The sequence below is a fragment of the Gallinula chloropus genome (assembly GCF_964237585.1).
Source record: "Gallinula chloropus genome assembly, chromosome: 21".
In the NCBI taxonomy this organism is placed as follows: domain Eukaryota; kingdom Metazoa; phylum Chordata; class Aves; order Gruiformes; family Rallidae; genus Gallinula; species Gallinula chloropus.
The window spans coordinates 8777646-8794216 of NC_140106.1; the positions used below are offsets into that span (position 1 = coordinate 8777646).

The 16571-nt window shown below is 61.1% G+C and overlaps 1 protein-coding gene across 1 annotated transcript; it reads right to left on the bottom strand.

The window, feature by feature from the left end:
- Positions 1–229: 229 nt before the first annotated feature.
- Positions 230–15371, bottom strand: TET3 (tet methylcytosine dioxygenase 3; the record flags this gene model as incomplete). The annotated part of the gene is made up of 11 exons (XM_084273901.1): positions 230–3797; positions 4164–4500; positions 4902–5039; positions 5143–5232; positions 5688–5838; positions 5989–6197; positions 6578–6671; positions 6938–7028; positions 9582–11799; positions 14723–14967; positions 15362–15371. 11 exons carry the CDS (start codon positions 15369–15371, stop codon positions 2059–2061), a joined length of 5322 nt encoding a protein of 1773 aa, XP_084130027.1. The 3' UTR covers positions 230–2058.
- Between the last annotated feature and the right edge of the window lie 1200 nt (positions 15372–16571).

Here is a 16571-nt window from a genome sequence, read left to right on the forward strand (position 1 = left end):
ACCCAGATCCTGCTGATCCGTGCCAGTGCGTGAAGGGGAGGAGGGTGACGGTAAACACGAGGTGATTTCTGCACGGTGACGGCGTCGGCTCTGGCTCGCTGGCTCTCCAAAAGGCACCTAAAAGTGCAAAAAACAACGACCCCCCAACCACCCACCCCCCCCCCCCTTCCCTCCCCTTAATCTTCCCCCCACACACTTTACCCCGGGGACGCCGGCACCCCGGATTCAGTTGGGGGAGATCATCCTCCCTCTTGCCTGTCCGTCCCATCCCGTCCCGGTGTCGGCGGCGTCGGCGACGGGTGGTAGAAAGTCTTGACTTGGGATAGTTGGGAAAGCACCACGCTGTTGTTGTTGTTGTTGTTGTCAGGTTGTTGTTGTCATCATCATCATCGTTCTCATCGGGTCGTTCCTTGGGTTGGGTTTGGTTTGGTTTGGTTTGGTGGGTTGGGGTTTGAGTCATTCCCAGCGGGAAGAACGGCGATCCGTAGGGAAGAGGGATGGCATCCAGGGAAGAGAGGCAAAAAAGCACCGAGCCCCCCCACCCCCGCAGGGGTGACACTCACCGCTGCGCCAGCTCGCCGGCGCTGGCAGGGGGTGGGGTGGAAAGGCCAGACCAGTGGGGTTTTGGCCAGCCAAAGTCTTGGGATTCACTCTTCCCAGAGCCGATCGCGCCGAGAAAAGTCCCCCGGAGACGGAAAGCACCAGACTTTAGCAACAGTGATGTACAGAGAGCAACACTAGCTATTCACAGTTTGGGGCTGGGTTGTGGTGGGGGGGGGAGGTGGGGTGGTTTTTTCCTGGTTTTGTTATATTTTTTTCCTTTTTTTTGTTTCTTTTTGTGTCCTGTCAGCTCCTTCAGAGAGATGCTGCCGCTGTCGCCGTCGCTCTCCCCGGGGGTCACCAGCGAAGGAGCCTCCGTCACCACCACCACCACCACCTTCGCCAAGGGAGCACGACACCCTGGCAGCGGCAGTGTGTGTCCCCCCCTACTCCCAGCCTGGACATGTCCTGAGGTCTCCGGTGTCTGAAAAAGAGACACCAGCTCATTTTGCCCCGATGGAGCCGATCCCATCGGTTAACGAGGAGCCGAGCGAAGAAAACACCATCCCGGGATGTTCCCCTTGCGACCGCGTCTCCCGGCGCTGTAGGAGAGAGAGAGAGAGAGAGAGAGAGAGAGAGAGAGAACTCCTCGAGCTGCAAACTAGGGATTGTTCAAGTCCTTGGGATTAAAAACACCACAACAATCGGATGTTGGGCTCGTCCAGCCCGACAGCGAAGCGCACAACCCCGCTGACCCCCTCCCCGTGCTGGAGTTGGAGAGCTGGAGGGAGTCACCTCTGGTCCATAAGCTGGTTTGGTGTTGGGGGTGTGTTCGTCTGCGTTGCGTTTAGAGGTGTGTGGGGTGGGGGGGTCGTTGGGGTTGCTTTTCATCTCACTGTTGGCTTCTTGGTCGAAGGTCGGCTTCGTCAGAGTAAAAAATAAAATAAAATAAAATAAAATCCAATAAATAGGTGTTATTTCTTTGAAGTGGAATCAAATAAAACCTCTCCTTCGGGACAGGGCGCTTGGAAGCTTCTCCATCCGGCCGCTGGCGCGGCGCACGAGGCTAGATTAAAAACAGACACGTGGGGATATAAATAGGAGATTCCCGAAAAGCACCCAACAGCATCGCTCCTCCTTGGTGCTGGGTGCTGCTTTGGGGGGGTTGGGTGTTGGTTTTGATCAAGTTTCACTTCCTTTGCCAACTCCTCGCCGAGCGCGGCTCTCCGCCGGCGTGCGCCCGCGCCGGCGTTCCCAAGCGTTGTTGGGTGGGGGGGGTGGGGTTTAGGGTTCGCTTTCCATAGGGTTGGGTTATGGTTTCGTTGTTTTGCTTCGCTTTTTGTCTTAATTTATTAGTTAGTTAATTAATTGGGGGGTTTTTTTTGTTGGTTTTGTTTTGTTTTGTTTTTTTTTCTTCTCCCCCTGCGCCCGAGGAGAAAGCACCACGAAGCAACGCCGGGCTCCGGCGTCGCCGAGGGTTGAGGTAAGATGGGGCCGTGGCGGTCGCTCCGCGCGTCCTCAGATCCAGCGGCTGTAGGGGCCCGTCACCTTGGTGTAGGCGTAGGAGGACACAGTGATGGCGGAGTTGGTGGGGATGGCCACCGCCTGCCGCGTCGGGACCGAGTCCCTCCTCTCCTTGCTGGGCGCCTCGGTGGCCAACGCGCCGCCCCACTTGCGTTTCTTGGCGAAGGCTTTGGTGTCCGGCGGGAGGCCCAGGCGCGCCGCCTCCTCCTGCCGGGCTCGAGCCCGTTCCGCCAGCTGCTTCATCTTGGCCTCCCACAGCGCCAGGCCGTGGTTGGGCTGGTTCAAGTTCTTGTGTTGGTAGAAGACCAGGGAGATGCGGGTGGGGTGGCAGCGGTTGGGCTTCTTCAGCGGGGTGGTGGCGTGGAGCTCGCGGCGGGCGCACTCGATGAGGATGGAGCCGTGGGCGGGCGCCACAGCCACCCCGCCGATGTTCTCGTCCAGGAAGTTGTGCTCGCTGTCCGACCACTCCTCCTCTTCTTCCTCCTCCTCCTCCTCCTCCTCTTCCTTCATCGCCTTCTCCGGCAGATCCTCCTCCAGGCTGAAAGGGTCCCACGGCTTCTCCCGGCGGGGTCCCGCTGCCCCCTTCTCACCCACCGCTACCTCCCATGGCTTCTCCGTCAGCCCGGGGCTGGGCGCCGGCGTCCCCCGCTCCTCCGCCTTCACCGAGCCCCACGGCTCCTCGGAGAAGCCGGGCAGCCCCGGCAGGGCTGAGCCAAAACCCAGTGGCCCCAGTAGGCTCGGGGTGCCTGCGCCGGACAGCGCCGCCTCCCCAAGCTTGCAGGGGCTCCAGGGTTTCGGCAGCAATCCTGAGCTGCGCGCTACCGCCGCCTCTCCTGCCAGGACATTGGACCACTGCTTCTCCGGTGGCGGCGCCGACGGCAAGCGCGCGGCAGCGGCAAAGGCGCTCGGCTTCTCCCGCCCGCCCGAGCCCGGCGCCAAGGAACTCCACGAGCCCTCCGCCGTGCTAGTCCTCTCGGGGGAAGACAAGCTCCGGGATGCTTTGAAGGGGCTCCACCGCTGCTCCAACCCCCCGCCGCGCGCCGGGATGGATGGCAGGGCTAAGCCAGCACCGGGTACGGCCGCCGCAGCGGGAAGGGGCTCGATGGCGGGCGGAGGGTCTGGGGGTTCCTGCTTGATGGGCCGGCTGCTGAAACAGTTCTGTGCAAACAGCGGCACCTCCTCTGAGCCTGAGCTAGTCCTGTGCGCCCCGGCTGCCGCCGCCGCCGCCGCTGCTTTCTGCTGGCTGGCGTAACGGTTAGCCCGCTCGTAGGTGCGCTGGTGATGGTTTTTGCTCTGGACGCTGTGTGGGATGGGCTCAGGGAAATCGCCGTTCCCATACGCGTGGTTGAGGTTCTCCTGCAACGCCAGGACGTCGGGTTTCTTCTCGTAGCCGTTGCTCATCCAGCTGCTCCCGCTCCGCTCGGGCGCCCCGTAATTCAGGAACTGAGAGGGGAACACGTGGTTGCTGGAAAAGCCGTAGTACCCGAAGGAGGGAAGCGCGAACTTGGAGTGAAACCCGTTCACGGAAGGCAGATTGGGCTGTGCATAGTAGGAATGGTAAGAGTAAACACTGTTCATGCTGTACGGGTCGGAGGGCCGGCAGCTCCCAAGCACCGAGTAGCTCTCCACCACCGCGTTGCCGTTGTACTTGAAGGCGTTGTAATGGCTCTGCGGCTCCACCTTGATGGAAGGTTTCAGCGGCTGCGGGGGCAGCCCGCTCTTCAATGCCATACCTGTGGGCACAGCACACACACACACACACAGCCCCCGTGACCCACCGGCTGAGGAACCCACCGGTGGGTACCCCCCAAAAAATACTCCCCCTCATCCAGGCTCAAAAACCCTGCGGCGCTGAGCTCGCCGGCTGAGCGCGGAGGTCAGCATCGCCCATGCTGGTTCATGCCCACGGTCAGGGATGCAGGGAGAGCTCCTGCATTGCAGCACAGGCTAAAAAATACCCCAAAATGCCATCCTGCACCCCGACACGCTGAGTGCTTGACACCCCCATCCTGAGGAAGCCCCCCCAACCGCATCCCCATCCCCTCGTGAGCACTCTGGATGGCTCGGGGGTGGTGCAACCTCAGCCCTGCCCCCGTTACCTGCGTTTTGCTGGAGCGTGGGGAGCTCGAGCGCTTCCTGCTTGATCTTCTCCGGCGTCATCAGCTTCTCCTTCTGCAACTTCTTCTTCTCCGCAGCGGCTTTCTTGGCTTCCAGCTGCCTCTGCCGGCAGGACTTGGCGGGCTCGGGCAGCTTGCGGACCTCCCGGGGGAAGGACGTGAGCACCTGGATGGCCCCGCTGCCCACCTTGGCGTTTTGGTTCTCCTCGCTGCCGAACTCATCCGTGCTGGACATCTTGTAGAGGGGGAGGACGTGGAGTTGCTCATCTTCAGGGATCTTTCCCACCACCCGATTGTCTTCCTTCGTCAGCGTGCAGACCTGGGGGAGCGCCGGGTGCCATCAGCGGGATGCTGCCGGATGCAGCCCACGTGGGACAGGGGTGAAACCTCCTCCCTGTAGCCCACATCGATGTGAAACCACACCAGCCTGGCATCCCCACCCACCCACCCACCCCATGCTGGTCCCCAGCCAGCATCTGGAAACCTCCTGCAGGGTTTGGGGCGGACAAAAATCAAACACCCTGTGCTTTCATCTAAGCCACTAGAAAGCCTTCATCTGATGCAAACACTGGATGTCCTGCCAGTAGGATGATGGCTGGGGACCGTGGGGACCGACTGACTCAAAAAGGAGCATCCCAAAATGCAGGGAGGGAGGGAAGGAGGGAGAGAGAGAGAGAGGGAAGGAAGCACCCCGAAAAGCCCCGCCGGCTGCCTGCTCACCACTGTGCAGCCATTGTAGAGGTTATGCTGATCTTTGTGAGCGTGAGCACAGAAGTCCATGCATGCCGTCACTCCTGAGAACGGCCTCCCCTCCTTCAAGCCCAGCCTGCAGTCTATCGCTATGTCCTCGTTCGTAACCTGCCAGAAGGAAGGGGGAGAGGGCTCTGGTTATCCGGAATCCCACCATCACCCCGTGCCCATCCCTGCCCTGCTCCGAGGGGGACGGGTGTGTGGCTGGTACCTGGTTTTGGTAGGCTTGTGGCGCCAGCCTCTTGTAAAGCGGAGCAACCTCGGTGGCCAAGTCCTGAAAACTCTTCCGGAGCAGCTCTTCCTGTGGTAAGGAAACAAGGAGGATGTCACCCAGGGGTTCCAGAAGGGTGGGACGTGAGCAGGGGTGGAATCTGACCCTCCCCACAGCGTCTCTCACTGCGCAAAGCTCGTGGCTTAAATTCCTGGTGAGGTTTTGTACCATTCAAACCTCCGGCCTCAACCCCTCTGGCATCTTCCCGGTGACATCCCATTTGTGCCACCTCATTACCAGCACTCGCTGTTAAGCCAAACAATGACTCTAGGACATCAAGGTGAGCCCACGCTCTGCTGTCACCAGGAGAAGCGCCTCCCTTGTCCCCATCTCCCTAATTCACCCAAAATCCCACAGGGAATTTTTCCAGGCTTTGCCCCCCCCCCCCTCCCTCTCCATGCAAAACTTGGAGCTGGGAATAAAAGGAGCTCTGAACCCCCCCCCAGCCCCATCCAGTGCTGCCCCACTCTGTCCATGTCACCCACCTCTTTGGGATTGTCCCCCACCAGCCTGAACTTGCGGGGAGTTTTGCTCCGGGCGTATTTGCAGCCATTGAAATACATGCTCCACGAGCAGCCGAAGGAGAAGGAAGCGCCGCAGGTGTTGGGGTCTTTGCCTTGGCACGCACAGGTCCGGCTGCGGGAGGGACGCGGCAGAGGGGCGTCAGCTGCCGGCACGGTGGCGGCAGCTGCGAATGGGAGGAGGGATCCCCCACATCCCCCCCCCCCCCCTTCCTTCCCACCCCGTCATCCCCAACCGGATCGCGGTGCGGTAAGCGGGACTTACTCGTCATTCAAGCCGCAGCGGCGGCTGGTGGGGTTGCCGTACTTGGTGAGGGTGTCGGTGAGCTCCTGGTACAGCGTGTCGCCCAGCGTGCGGGGGATTCCCTCCCAGGCCAGGATGAGGATGATGATGACGGCGTTCTGGCAGTGGTGGCCGGCCCGGTGCCGCACCAGGCACAGCAGCTTCTCCTCTTGGTTGTGTCTTCGGATCACCTGGAAAAAGCGAGGGGTCAAGTTCAACCACTCCGACGGCAAACGCCTCCTGGGATGGGGGACAGCCCCAAAAAACAGGGTTCTGGCTGCCTTCCATGGGGGCTCCTGGGGGTTTGGGGAGCTGGGTGGGGCGATGTCCCCGGCGCAGGGGCTGCAGGCACGGACGTGCGGCTCGGCCCGGTGGCTGTCGATGGTGGGAAGCCCCGTGGAACTTCCCCAGAGGCGGCCGCCGCTCTCACTTCCTCCTCACCAGCCACAGCTCGAGCATCCCGCCCCTGCCCTTTGTGGTTAGCAGGGACTCCTCCTCCCCGGGCAGGGCAGGGACAGGCAGGAGTGTTATACCCCCCTGGGGGGATGGGAGCTGGGGTGCAGGCACTCACCCACTTGGCGATGGGGCAGCCCCGGGAGCTCTTCCCCTCCTTCCCTGTGTAGATGACCTTCTCGATGCGGATGGCTTTGCCCTTCTCTCCGTACCTGCCAGGGGACGGGTGTCAGCCCCATGACAAGCTCACACCTGTCCGTCCCCCCCCTCATCGTGGGCCACTCACAAGCCCTCCCTCACCCTCACAGGACACTTCATGGGACCCCACTCTCCTCCATGGGACCCTGTGAGACCCCACTCACCCTCATGACACCCCCGCCCATCCTCACAGCACACTGTTCACCCTCATGGGACCCCATCCACGCTCACAAGCCCCCCACCACCCACCCTCACAGCACACCCCCCCCCCAGGACTTACCGCTCCTCCATGAGCTCCCTGATGGATGCCACAGTGGGCCCCGAGCCCAGGTGGGTGTAATATGGCCCCTCATCCTTCTCCACGATTTGCTCTGCAGAGGGAGGGGGGACACAAGAGAGGTCAGGGTCTGCCCTGCCCTGCTGGCTGCCCCAAAGGATGCCAAACCCTCCCACCGAGCACTTGGGCACCAACATCCCCGGGTTCCTCCACGGCATCTCCCTCTGCATTGCAATTAGGGGGTCGTTAAACAGCCTGGCAGCTCCTCTTTGTTTTCTGCTCCCAGCACTAAAACGCTGCTGGGAAATAAGGAGATAGGTGCTCAGACCTGCACCCTTCAGGGACCCGAAATACAGCCCAACCGAGCATCGCGGCAGCAACCACGGCTCCATCCCAGCACTGGGGATTCGTGCCAGCAGCCCCAGCACGGAGCATTGGGATGAGAAGGGGTGATTTGGCACACCAAACCCCCCCAGTGACCCCTGCCCCAGTCACCTCCCAACCTTGGGCACCAGCCTGGTCCCGCTCACTGGGACCAACCCAACTGGATACCACCAAAACCATCAAGGGATGATTTCTGGGATAGGAAACTTCTGCTGCCTGCTTTGAGGCATTCCTGGAGGATCTGGGGATGCTCCCAGGATTCCAGGAGCTGGCTGAGCCTGTGGCAAGGAAGGATCTGCTGCCCAGGGGAGAGGGAGAAGGATGCTGGGCTACAGGAGAAGGATGCAGGGCTATGGGGGGATGCTGGGGTACAGGAGGAGGACTTTGAACTATGGGAGGAGGATGTTAGGGTACGGGAGAAGGATGCTGGGGTACGGGAGGATGCTGGGGCTACAGGAGAAGGATGCTTGGCTATGGGAAGATGGTGGGGTATGGGAGGAGGATGCTGAGACTATGGAAGAAGGATGTTGGGCTATGTGAGGATACTGGGATACAAGAGTAGGATGTTGGAGAGTACAGGAGGAGGATGCTGGTGTACAGGAGGATGCTGAGCTAGGGAAAAGGGCACTGGGACTACAGGACAAGGACACTCAAGATACAGGAGGAGGATGCTGGGGCTACAGCCCTGCAAGCAACAATCCCCTTCACCCTCCCCAGCAGCAGCAACCCCCATGGGGCTTTTAGGGCACAGAGGAAGCAAAGGATGCCCTGGGGCAGCCCCGGTGGCACAGGGGGTCAATCCCTGATGCTGCGCAGAGACGCTCCCACCCGGCTGAGATGCATCCAGCGCGCCAGCCGGCTCTGATCCCGTCTTTTCCATCCCTCTGCTCTCATCGCCCTGATTTTCATTCCCATCATGTCTAACTGGCCGGGCGCCAGGGCGAGGAGAAAGCCGGGCTCAGCTGGGCTGCAGCTGTCCAGACTGAGATCAATACGGGACACGCAGCGAAGGCTGATTTTATTACAGCGTCCAACAGCACCGGCACCTCATAAAGCACCCAGCCCCGACTCCTGCTTAATTGCTTTCTCTCACGCCTTTTCCTTGAGAAAAATGGAGAGAGGTGGCTGGGGAAGGGGTGGGAATTCCTCCCCCCTTCTTTCCCAGTCCTTAAACTACACGGGGGACAAGAAAAAGCAACTGGAATCTTTTCCCAGCACCGCAGGGAGAAACTCCTGAGCTGGGCTCGAGTGGCTCCAGAAAGGCCTTTCGCTCACTTGGTGCTGTCTGGGCTAATTACTGCTGCTGTTTATGAGCAAATAAATAAATAATCATAAGCCCCTGCTAATAAAAGTGCAGCTTGTGCTTGGCCCACCTCTCCCAGCAGCGCTGGGAGTTCGGTTGTCTGTCTGGGTGCCCCAAATCCTCACCCCTCTCTCTTCCCAGAGGAGAGAGAGAGAGCGCAGCTCATCTAAATTTTAAGGAGGGAAGAACCAGCTCCCTGGAGCTTGGATGGAGCTGGGACCGCAAGGACCGGGTGGGAAATACTTAGCACTTGCTGCGAAGTCTAATGAATGCCAAAAAAAACCCCAAACCACATAAAAACCTTCCAAACCCACCCAAAACTGAGAGTTTGGGGCTTTTTTTTCATGCACCCCAGTGGGATCGGCCACCAAATAACCCAGCATCCCAGCAGCAAACACGGCTCTGGGTATAAACACTGTTTGGGTTACTCCAACCAGTTAATTTGGCTTAAAATAGTGGGAATAATGAGACAAGCTGGGTTTCGGGGGGGGGGGTTAGGGGGTCCCCGAGCCACTTTATGGGTTTAAACCGAGCGGTTAAGCGGAGGAAACCCAAGGGTTTCCCTGCTCCTCCAACCCACGCCGGCACAGCCGGGTCGGCGGCGGCACCACCCCTGCGGTGACGCGGCGGTCGCTCGGCGTTTGCCATCCATCCGTAAAAACACGAGGGGAGAAGGGAAAACAAAAGGCTCCGTCCTCAGCACCGGGGCAAGGGGAGGGGGGTGAGAGGTTTTGCCATGTGAGGCTGTACACATTACCCCCCCCCTCCTCCTCCAAAAAATAAACAGCCAGAGGGGGGACACTTTGCCGGCACCGCGACACCGCGGCATCGCTCTGTTGTTTATCCAGGGTAATCCCAGGGTAATCCCAGGGTAATCCCAGCCTCCCAGTAATGTTGTTTGGGGTTCACCACCCCCCCCCCCCACCAAATAACCCCCCTTAAGCACAGCCAGTCACTCACCAACACAGTCACAGGTGGGGAACTCCGCTTGCGCCCGCTTGGCCGGCGTGTCCAGGAGGCTTTTGGTGGGAGTATCCAGGTATTTCAGGGGCGACTCCAAAAAGCCGCTCAAGGTGGGTGTCAGCGGCACCTCGTCCTTCGTGGGCGTCCCGTCGGCGTCGTCCGCGTCCGGGTTTTGGCTTTCCTCAGAGTAAAAGCACGTGGTGGACACCACGGTGATAGCACCAGAAGACTCGATTTTGATCTGTTTAGGGGACCGGGCGGTAAAGGGGGGCTCCAAAAGTGATCCCTTCCCCGGTGAGAACGAAAAGCTTTTAGGTCCAGCCTGGGGAGCGCTGCTCGAAGCCGGGGCGACGGCGGTGGGGAGCACTTGAGGGGCTGGTGCCGGCCCCCCCGGCGGCTCAACGGCCCTGGGGGCGAGTGGGGAGGGCGTCTTGGGGGGCTGCAGGTTGAAATTCTCCCCGAATTCAGCTTCAAATTGCCGGATGAGCTCTTCCAGCTTGTCATCCACCACGATGGGCGGCGGGGGGGCCGGTGGCGGGGCGGCCGGTGTTTCCTCTGAGCCGGTCGAGCCCGCCGGCACCGGGTGAATTTGGGGACCCCCACCGGGGGGGGCACCCCTTTCCTGAGAGTCGGAAACCGGGGGGACGCCGTCGAGGGGGTTCGGCGGCTGGGGGCGAGCGGCGGCCTGGGGTAGTGCAAGAGGCTGGAGCGGGAAGGCAGGCGGCGGCGGCTCGGTTTGCATCTCTTCGGCGGGGGGTTCGGCGGGCGCCCGAAACCCCTCCAGGCTGATCTGCCAGAGGGGCAGGAAGAGCGGCTGCGAGTCCTTCTGCTTCGCCTTCTTGATCTGCACCTGCTTGCGGAGCGGTTTGGCCGGGGGGGGCTTTTCGGGCGGCGTTTTCTTCTTCTTCTCTTTGGCCTGCTTTTCGAAGGGCTTGGGGGGCACGGACGGGGTGCCGGGAGCCCACCAGCCGCTCGGCCGATCTGGGGGTGGTGCCGTCGCCGCCGCCAGGCTTTGCTCGAGGAAGAGGCTGCGCTTGTGATGGAGATGCTGCTGCAGGACCAGCTGCGTCTTCTTGTGCAGGTCGGGCTCCGGCGGTGCCGGCGGCAAACGGGGGCCGCCCGGTGCTTCCTTACCGGGCGCCCGTTCGGGGGGCTCTAGTTTAGGCGCGGTTGCTTTGCCGGCCGTCGCTTCGGGTCTCTTGAAAGCCGCCTTGATGTAGTCGTCAGTGTTACCCAGCAGCTGCTCCAGCTCTGCCATGGGGTCTCCAGCCCCCGCCGCCCCCTCGGCGTCCAGCCCCCACGCTGCTGTGAACCCCCCCCGCGGGGGTGCAGCACCAAAAAACGGCTCCGGCGCTGCTCCTGGCTCAGGCGGATAACGGGGTTCGTCCCCTCGCTGCCATCCGGCCCCCGACGAGGTGAGGGGACCGGGGCCGAAAGGGGTGGCGGGGGGTGGCGGGGGCGGCGGGGCAGGGGGCTGACTGTTGCCGGTGGGCTGGGGGAGAGCGGCCGAGAGCTGGGTCAGGGCTTCGATGGCTATGGCGGTCTGCAGGCTGATGTTCTTCTCCTTGGCGATGGTCAACGCGCTTTGGGAAAAGGGGAGGCCGTCGGGCGGGCACGGCTCGACGGTCTCAGGCACCGGCTGGGGGTCGATAGCACCTTCCTGGGGGGGCGGCGGGGGTTCGGCAGCGACACGGGGCCGCGGTGATGCCGGCTCTTCGCCGAGAGCCGTCTTGATCTTTTGCTCCAGCCATTCCAGGTAGTCGGGGCACTCGGGGCCGTCGCAGTTGCAGTCGGGGGGCTTGACACCGTGCTTGGCCAAAGCCAGGGCGGTCTTGAGGGCGTGCAGGTCCTCCCCCCGCGGCACGCCGTCCGCCGCGCTCAACCCTCCCCGGCTCATCTCCGAGTCGAACTTCTCGTACAGCAGCGACGGCGAAGCCGGGGGCGGCAGCCGGTAGGAGGAAACGGCTTCGGCCACCGCCGAAAAGGCCACCAGGTTCCTGACGTCTTCCAAGTGGGCTTTACCGGCGGCGGGCGGCTGGCCCGGCGACCAGCCGCTCGGCTCCATCAGCGCGCTGTCCCCCGCCTCCGGCCGGCCCCCATTCGCCAGGCTGAGCCCAGTGCCCTCGTTCAGCCGCCTTTCTTCGACATAATTAATTGGCCCTCCTTCCATTTGGCTTCTGCTGGGTCCATCAACCGGGTCGCCCGCCGAACCTGTCTGAGAGAAAGGAGAGAGGAGAGATGTGAGCATCCCTCACCAACTCCCCACATCCCACTGCCCACCCCCCCATCCCTATTTCCTCCCTCATGACCCCCCCACAGCCCATCACCCCCTGTTTCCTTCCTGGTTTTCCTTCGGTTTGATTCCTTCTCTCCCCATCTCCTTTCCTGACCCGGGTGATGAAGATGCCAACGAACCACGTGAAATAAAACCAATCACCGGCGGCTAAACCACGCGGGCTCTGCCCGGCTGCGTAAGGAGCAGCTCGGCTCGAAAAGGTGGCCGGTTTCCACCACGCCGGCCCCGTGCCGCCCACGTCCCCACCCCGCTTTCGAAATCACTCAGCAGGACAGCTCGGGATTTCCATCGCCTGCTGGGGGCAAGACACGGTGGGGTGGGATGGGATGGGATGGGGAGGGCATCCCCAGCCCCGTCCACACGGTTCGCACCGGTGAAGGAAGCAGCATGGGGAGAAAAGGGGGGGGGGTTTGTTGGACCTGTGCCTGAAGCAAACATCTTGGCCGGCAGCAGCTGTCCTTCGCCGGGGGCTGCGGCACGGCAGGAAGCCGCCGAGTTGGCTACGCCGGTGCCAGGGGCGGCGCGGGGATGCTTTCACCTCGAATAACCCAGCGCCTGGATCCGCACAGGCCGGCCGGGGCTCCCAGCAATGCCCAGATCCAGCTCCGGCATCCAGCAAACCAGCCACGTGCCACCCAAGTGACCAAGAAACCATTAGAGCCACCCATGCCAACACAAGGCGGCGGCACCCCAGGGTGCCTGTCACCCTGGGGCTCAATGAGCCCCAGTTTAAGACCCTCCGAGGGGTTTTGTAAAGGATGAGGGTGGGGGAATGTGGTCTTTTCTGTGCTCTGAGACTCTCTCTGACCCCTGGGCATGGGGGATTTTAGCGCTGTGGCAGCTGGGGGTGCCGGGCGCTGGCGGTTTGCCGCTAACCGGGACGGAGCGGGGTGCAGCTTCCTGCAAGCTAAAAATACAGCAAAGTTCACTGGAAAAAAAACCATGACAAAGCAAGCAAAGGCTGTGGGCAGAGCTTCCTGCCTCTGGCCAGCACTGGCACCCGCTCACAGCAAAGATCCACAGCCCAGACTCCTCGGGACACCCCGAATTGCGGCTGGGTGTGCGAGCGAGCTGTCAGTGTGCGGCTGTCAGTGTGCGGCTGTCGGGTTTTAACCCTTCAGCCTCCAGCCCCACAGCTTCAGCACGGGAATCCCTGGGAGCCAGTGATGCCTCACGCTTCAGCAAGGCTGGTTTCCACGCTGGGGATAAACACGCCTGCTGACTGTGGCCAAAACTCTGGAGAAACCAGGCAGGAACCACTCCCAGCACGATGATACCCCCCCAAAAATCCCACCCTCCTCTTCCCACATGGGTGGAAACATCGGCACCGGTGCAAATCACCGCGGCCCCACTCCGGCACAGGTTTCACCCTGCTGCTGCTGCTGTAGCTTTATAGGGGCTTCCATCCCCTTGCAGCACCCCCGGGGTCAAAGGCAGGAGCTGGGGGCGATGGGACTGGTCCATCAAGTCTGGGGAGCAAATGGTTTTGCCGCCGGTTTGGTTCGTGCCACGAAACAGCAACTCGGGGCAGGGTGGGGACAAGATGCCGCCCCCGCTCTCCTTTGCAAACCAAGGAAGAAACAGCCTCACCCCGTCCTTCCTACGCCCCTGCACCTTCCTCCTCCTCCTCCCCAGCCACAAGGGTTTTTCCCCAAGTGCCAGGAGGGAGAAAAACGCCCCGAGCACCCCCCAAGCCGTGGAGTTTGGGGTGGGGGGGGGACGCACATTTGTGCCCCAAAGTGTCCCTGGCGTCTCGGTGCTGACAACCAGCCCGGAGAAAGGATCTGAAACCTGTTTTGCTCTGGGTGGGGAGCAGATATCTACCCCGAGGGTTTACCCAGGGTAGGGGAGGGGAACCTGCTGGGTAAGGGCAAGGGGAAGCCCCAAAACCCAGCCGCTGGGCTGAGGTGGCACCTCAAGCTGCTCCATCCCAATCCCTGGGATACTGGTCCAGGCTGGGGAAGCAGGAAAAGAGTTCCACCCTACAAAAACACAGGGCAGGAGTGAGCATCCCCCCCCACCACTCCTAAAGGGTTAAGCCACAAACATCCCCACATCACTAGGGAGGGGGGGGCAGAAATTAAATGTATATATATATAAAAATGCAGATATTTAAATTTGTTGTGGGTTTTCTTCCCAGCCTCTCCCACCCAGGTCCTTTTGTTCCCAGCCCTGTGCGCTTGGAGACAGGAAAAAAACCTCGCAGCTTGTCCCTGAAAAGCAATTCCCCCCTCCCACCCCCTCCTGCTTCCCTGCCTCCCCCCACCCCAAATCCCGATTCACTCCCTCGGCGCCCGCAGAATTCCCTCCGTCGGCACCTATTCCTCCACGCCTTGGCCCGGAAAAAGCCTTGCCTGCCCAAACCTCCTTGGATTCACCCCAGGAAGGAATAAAAGCTGGGGAAAGGGGGGGTGTGGGGGGGGATAAATTAAACTAAAGAGAAACCCAAGGGTTTTAGTTCGGGTTAGGTCAGCTCTCGGCTCCCACAATGTCCCTTCTGCTTCCTCCAAGGGCTGTAAAAGGGGGGAAAATCCCCCCCCGAGGATGAAAACAGGGATTTTTTTGGGGTTTTTTAAATGTTTTTCCTCTTTTCTTTAATCCCTCCCCCAGTTTAAATGCCTTCCACAGAGGGAAAGGGAGAGAGGGGGGAAAAAAAAACAACCACACGCAGAGCTGGGCTTGGAAGGATTCCAGCCTGGGCTGCGCTCCCTGGGAATAGTCCGGAGCCGTTTATAACCCAGGGAGTGCCAGGGGGGAGCCCCAGAGAAGGGGGGGGTGGTGTGTGTGGGGTGGGGGGGGGTTAGGGGGGTGGCACGGTGCCGGATTCGGGTACGGCACTTACGTGTGCGGGGTGGGAGGCGAAGCTGGAAGCCACGGCGGGAACCATCCGGGGAGGAAAAGGCGAAACGAGTTGTTCGAGCCTCAGCCACCCCGGCCCTCCCCGCCCCCCTGCAAAACCAGCTGGAGAAGCCATTAGTCCCAGCGCCGCCTGCACGTAGGGACGGACGGACGGACGGCGGAGGGCCCCAGGCTGGCCCCCCCACAGCCCGCTGCCGTTCCACGGGCCCCGAAAGGCGCCCTGACACCCTGTGGAAGTGGGGGGGGGGATATAGGGGGGACCCCAGCCCAGCGAGCTGCTGGGGAGGAAACAGCTGCTGCAGCTCCTTTGGCTCCTGCAGGGAGCTGCAGCCCTCAGCAGTGGCAGCCCTATAGATCTGCTGCCCTACAGACCCTGATGACCTATAGACCCCACTGCCCTATAGATCTGCTGCCCTGCAGACCCTGCTACCTTATAGATGTGCTGCCCTATAGACCCCGCTGCCCTATAGACCCCAGTGACCCACATACCCAGCAACCTGCATCCTCAGCAACCTCAGCTACAGCCCTAACCCATCCCCCAACCCCATATATCCTGCAATCTATATCCACCAGCCCCAGAGATTCAGTGATCCTACACATCCTGCAGCCCTAGATATCCTACAGCCCGACATATCCGGCAGCCTTACGTACCCAAGAGCCCTAGACATCCATCAGCCCCCCCAGTAACCAGCAACCCTACCCATCCAGCCCCCTACTTTATCCAGGAACCCCGTGTATCTAAACTCTGCAGTCTGACATCCCATATATCCCACATATCCCATAGATCCCTATACATGCAGCAACCCTAAACACTCAGCAGCCTGAAATACCCATGTTCAAGGCATCCAGCAACCCTGTATATCCAGGGACCTATACATCCAACAGCCCTAAACATCCAATGGCCCTATACATCCGATGGCCCTATACACCTGACGGCCCTATACGGCACTGTGTCCATACAGCCCACAGTCTATATATCCAGACTTAAATGATTCCTTTCAGTTGGGCTGTAAGATAAATGACCCAGCCCCCATACCCCCCATCATGAAAGCCAACAGGAGAAACAGGTTTTACACCCCTCACCCTCCAAAAACAGTCGCTCATCCTCCCCCCCAGCCAGAATTCCCCCCAATATCCCTTGGCGGGAGGCAAATGGCTCAGCTGCAGAGAACGGAGCAACTCGGTGCACGCGAAGCAGCTTGGAAGACGCCGCTTGGTGTCATCCTGCTGCAAAACCCGCTGGGTTTTATTAAAAACACCCAATTTGGGAGCCAGAGGAAAGCAGAGGAAGGACAGGGCGCAGCGGTGGGGATGCCGAGTTCTTCCCGGTGGCATCTGGGCGGTTGGGAATGGGGGGGGGGACACATCACAGACCGCCGTGCGCCGGGGCTGCGGCGAGGGCACGGTGGGGTGTTTGGGAGGTCAGCGGGTGCTGCTGCTGCCAGCCAGCGGCACGGGCCGGCCAAGAGGCAGGAGGCAGTTTGGCTGCCGGCCCCACGCCGCGCCGGTGGAGCCCGGCCAGCGCCGGCACTCGGCTTGTGGTTTTCCTCCTCTGGCAACAACCCCGGGGATCCTCCACTGGGACAGCGGGTCTGAGGTGGGGAGGGATGGGGAGGGGGCACACCTGAGGATGGGAGACCCTACAATAACAAACTGTGCTTTGTCGGGGAAGGAGATGCTGCCAAAATCCTACATGCATCCCTGGGGACTGATGCTCCTTGGAAGGGGGGGGTACCGCCTCGCCTCTCCGCATCCCAGGATGGAAAACACCCTCTCCTGGTCCCAAACCACCACCACCATCCCCAGGTTCTGGGAGGGGGATGCTGGAGAGG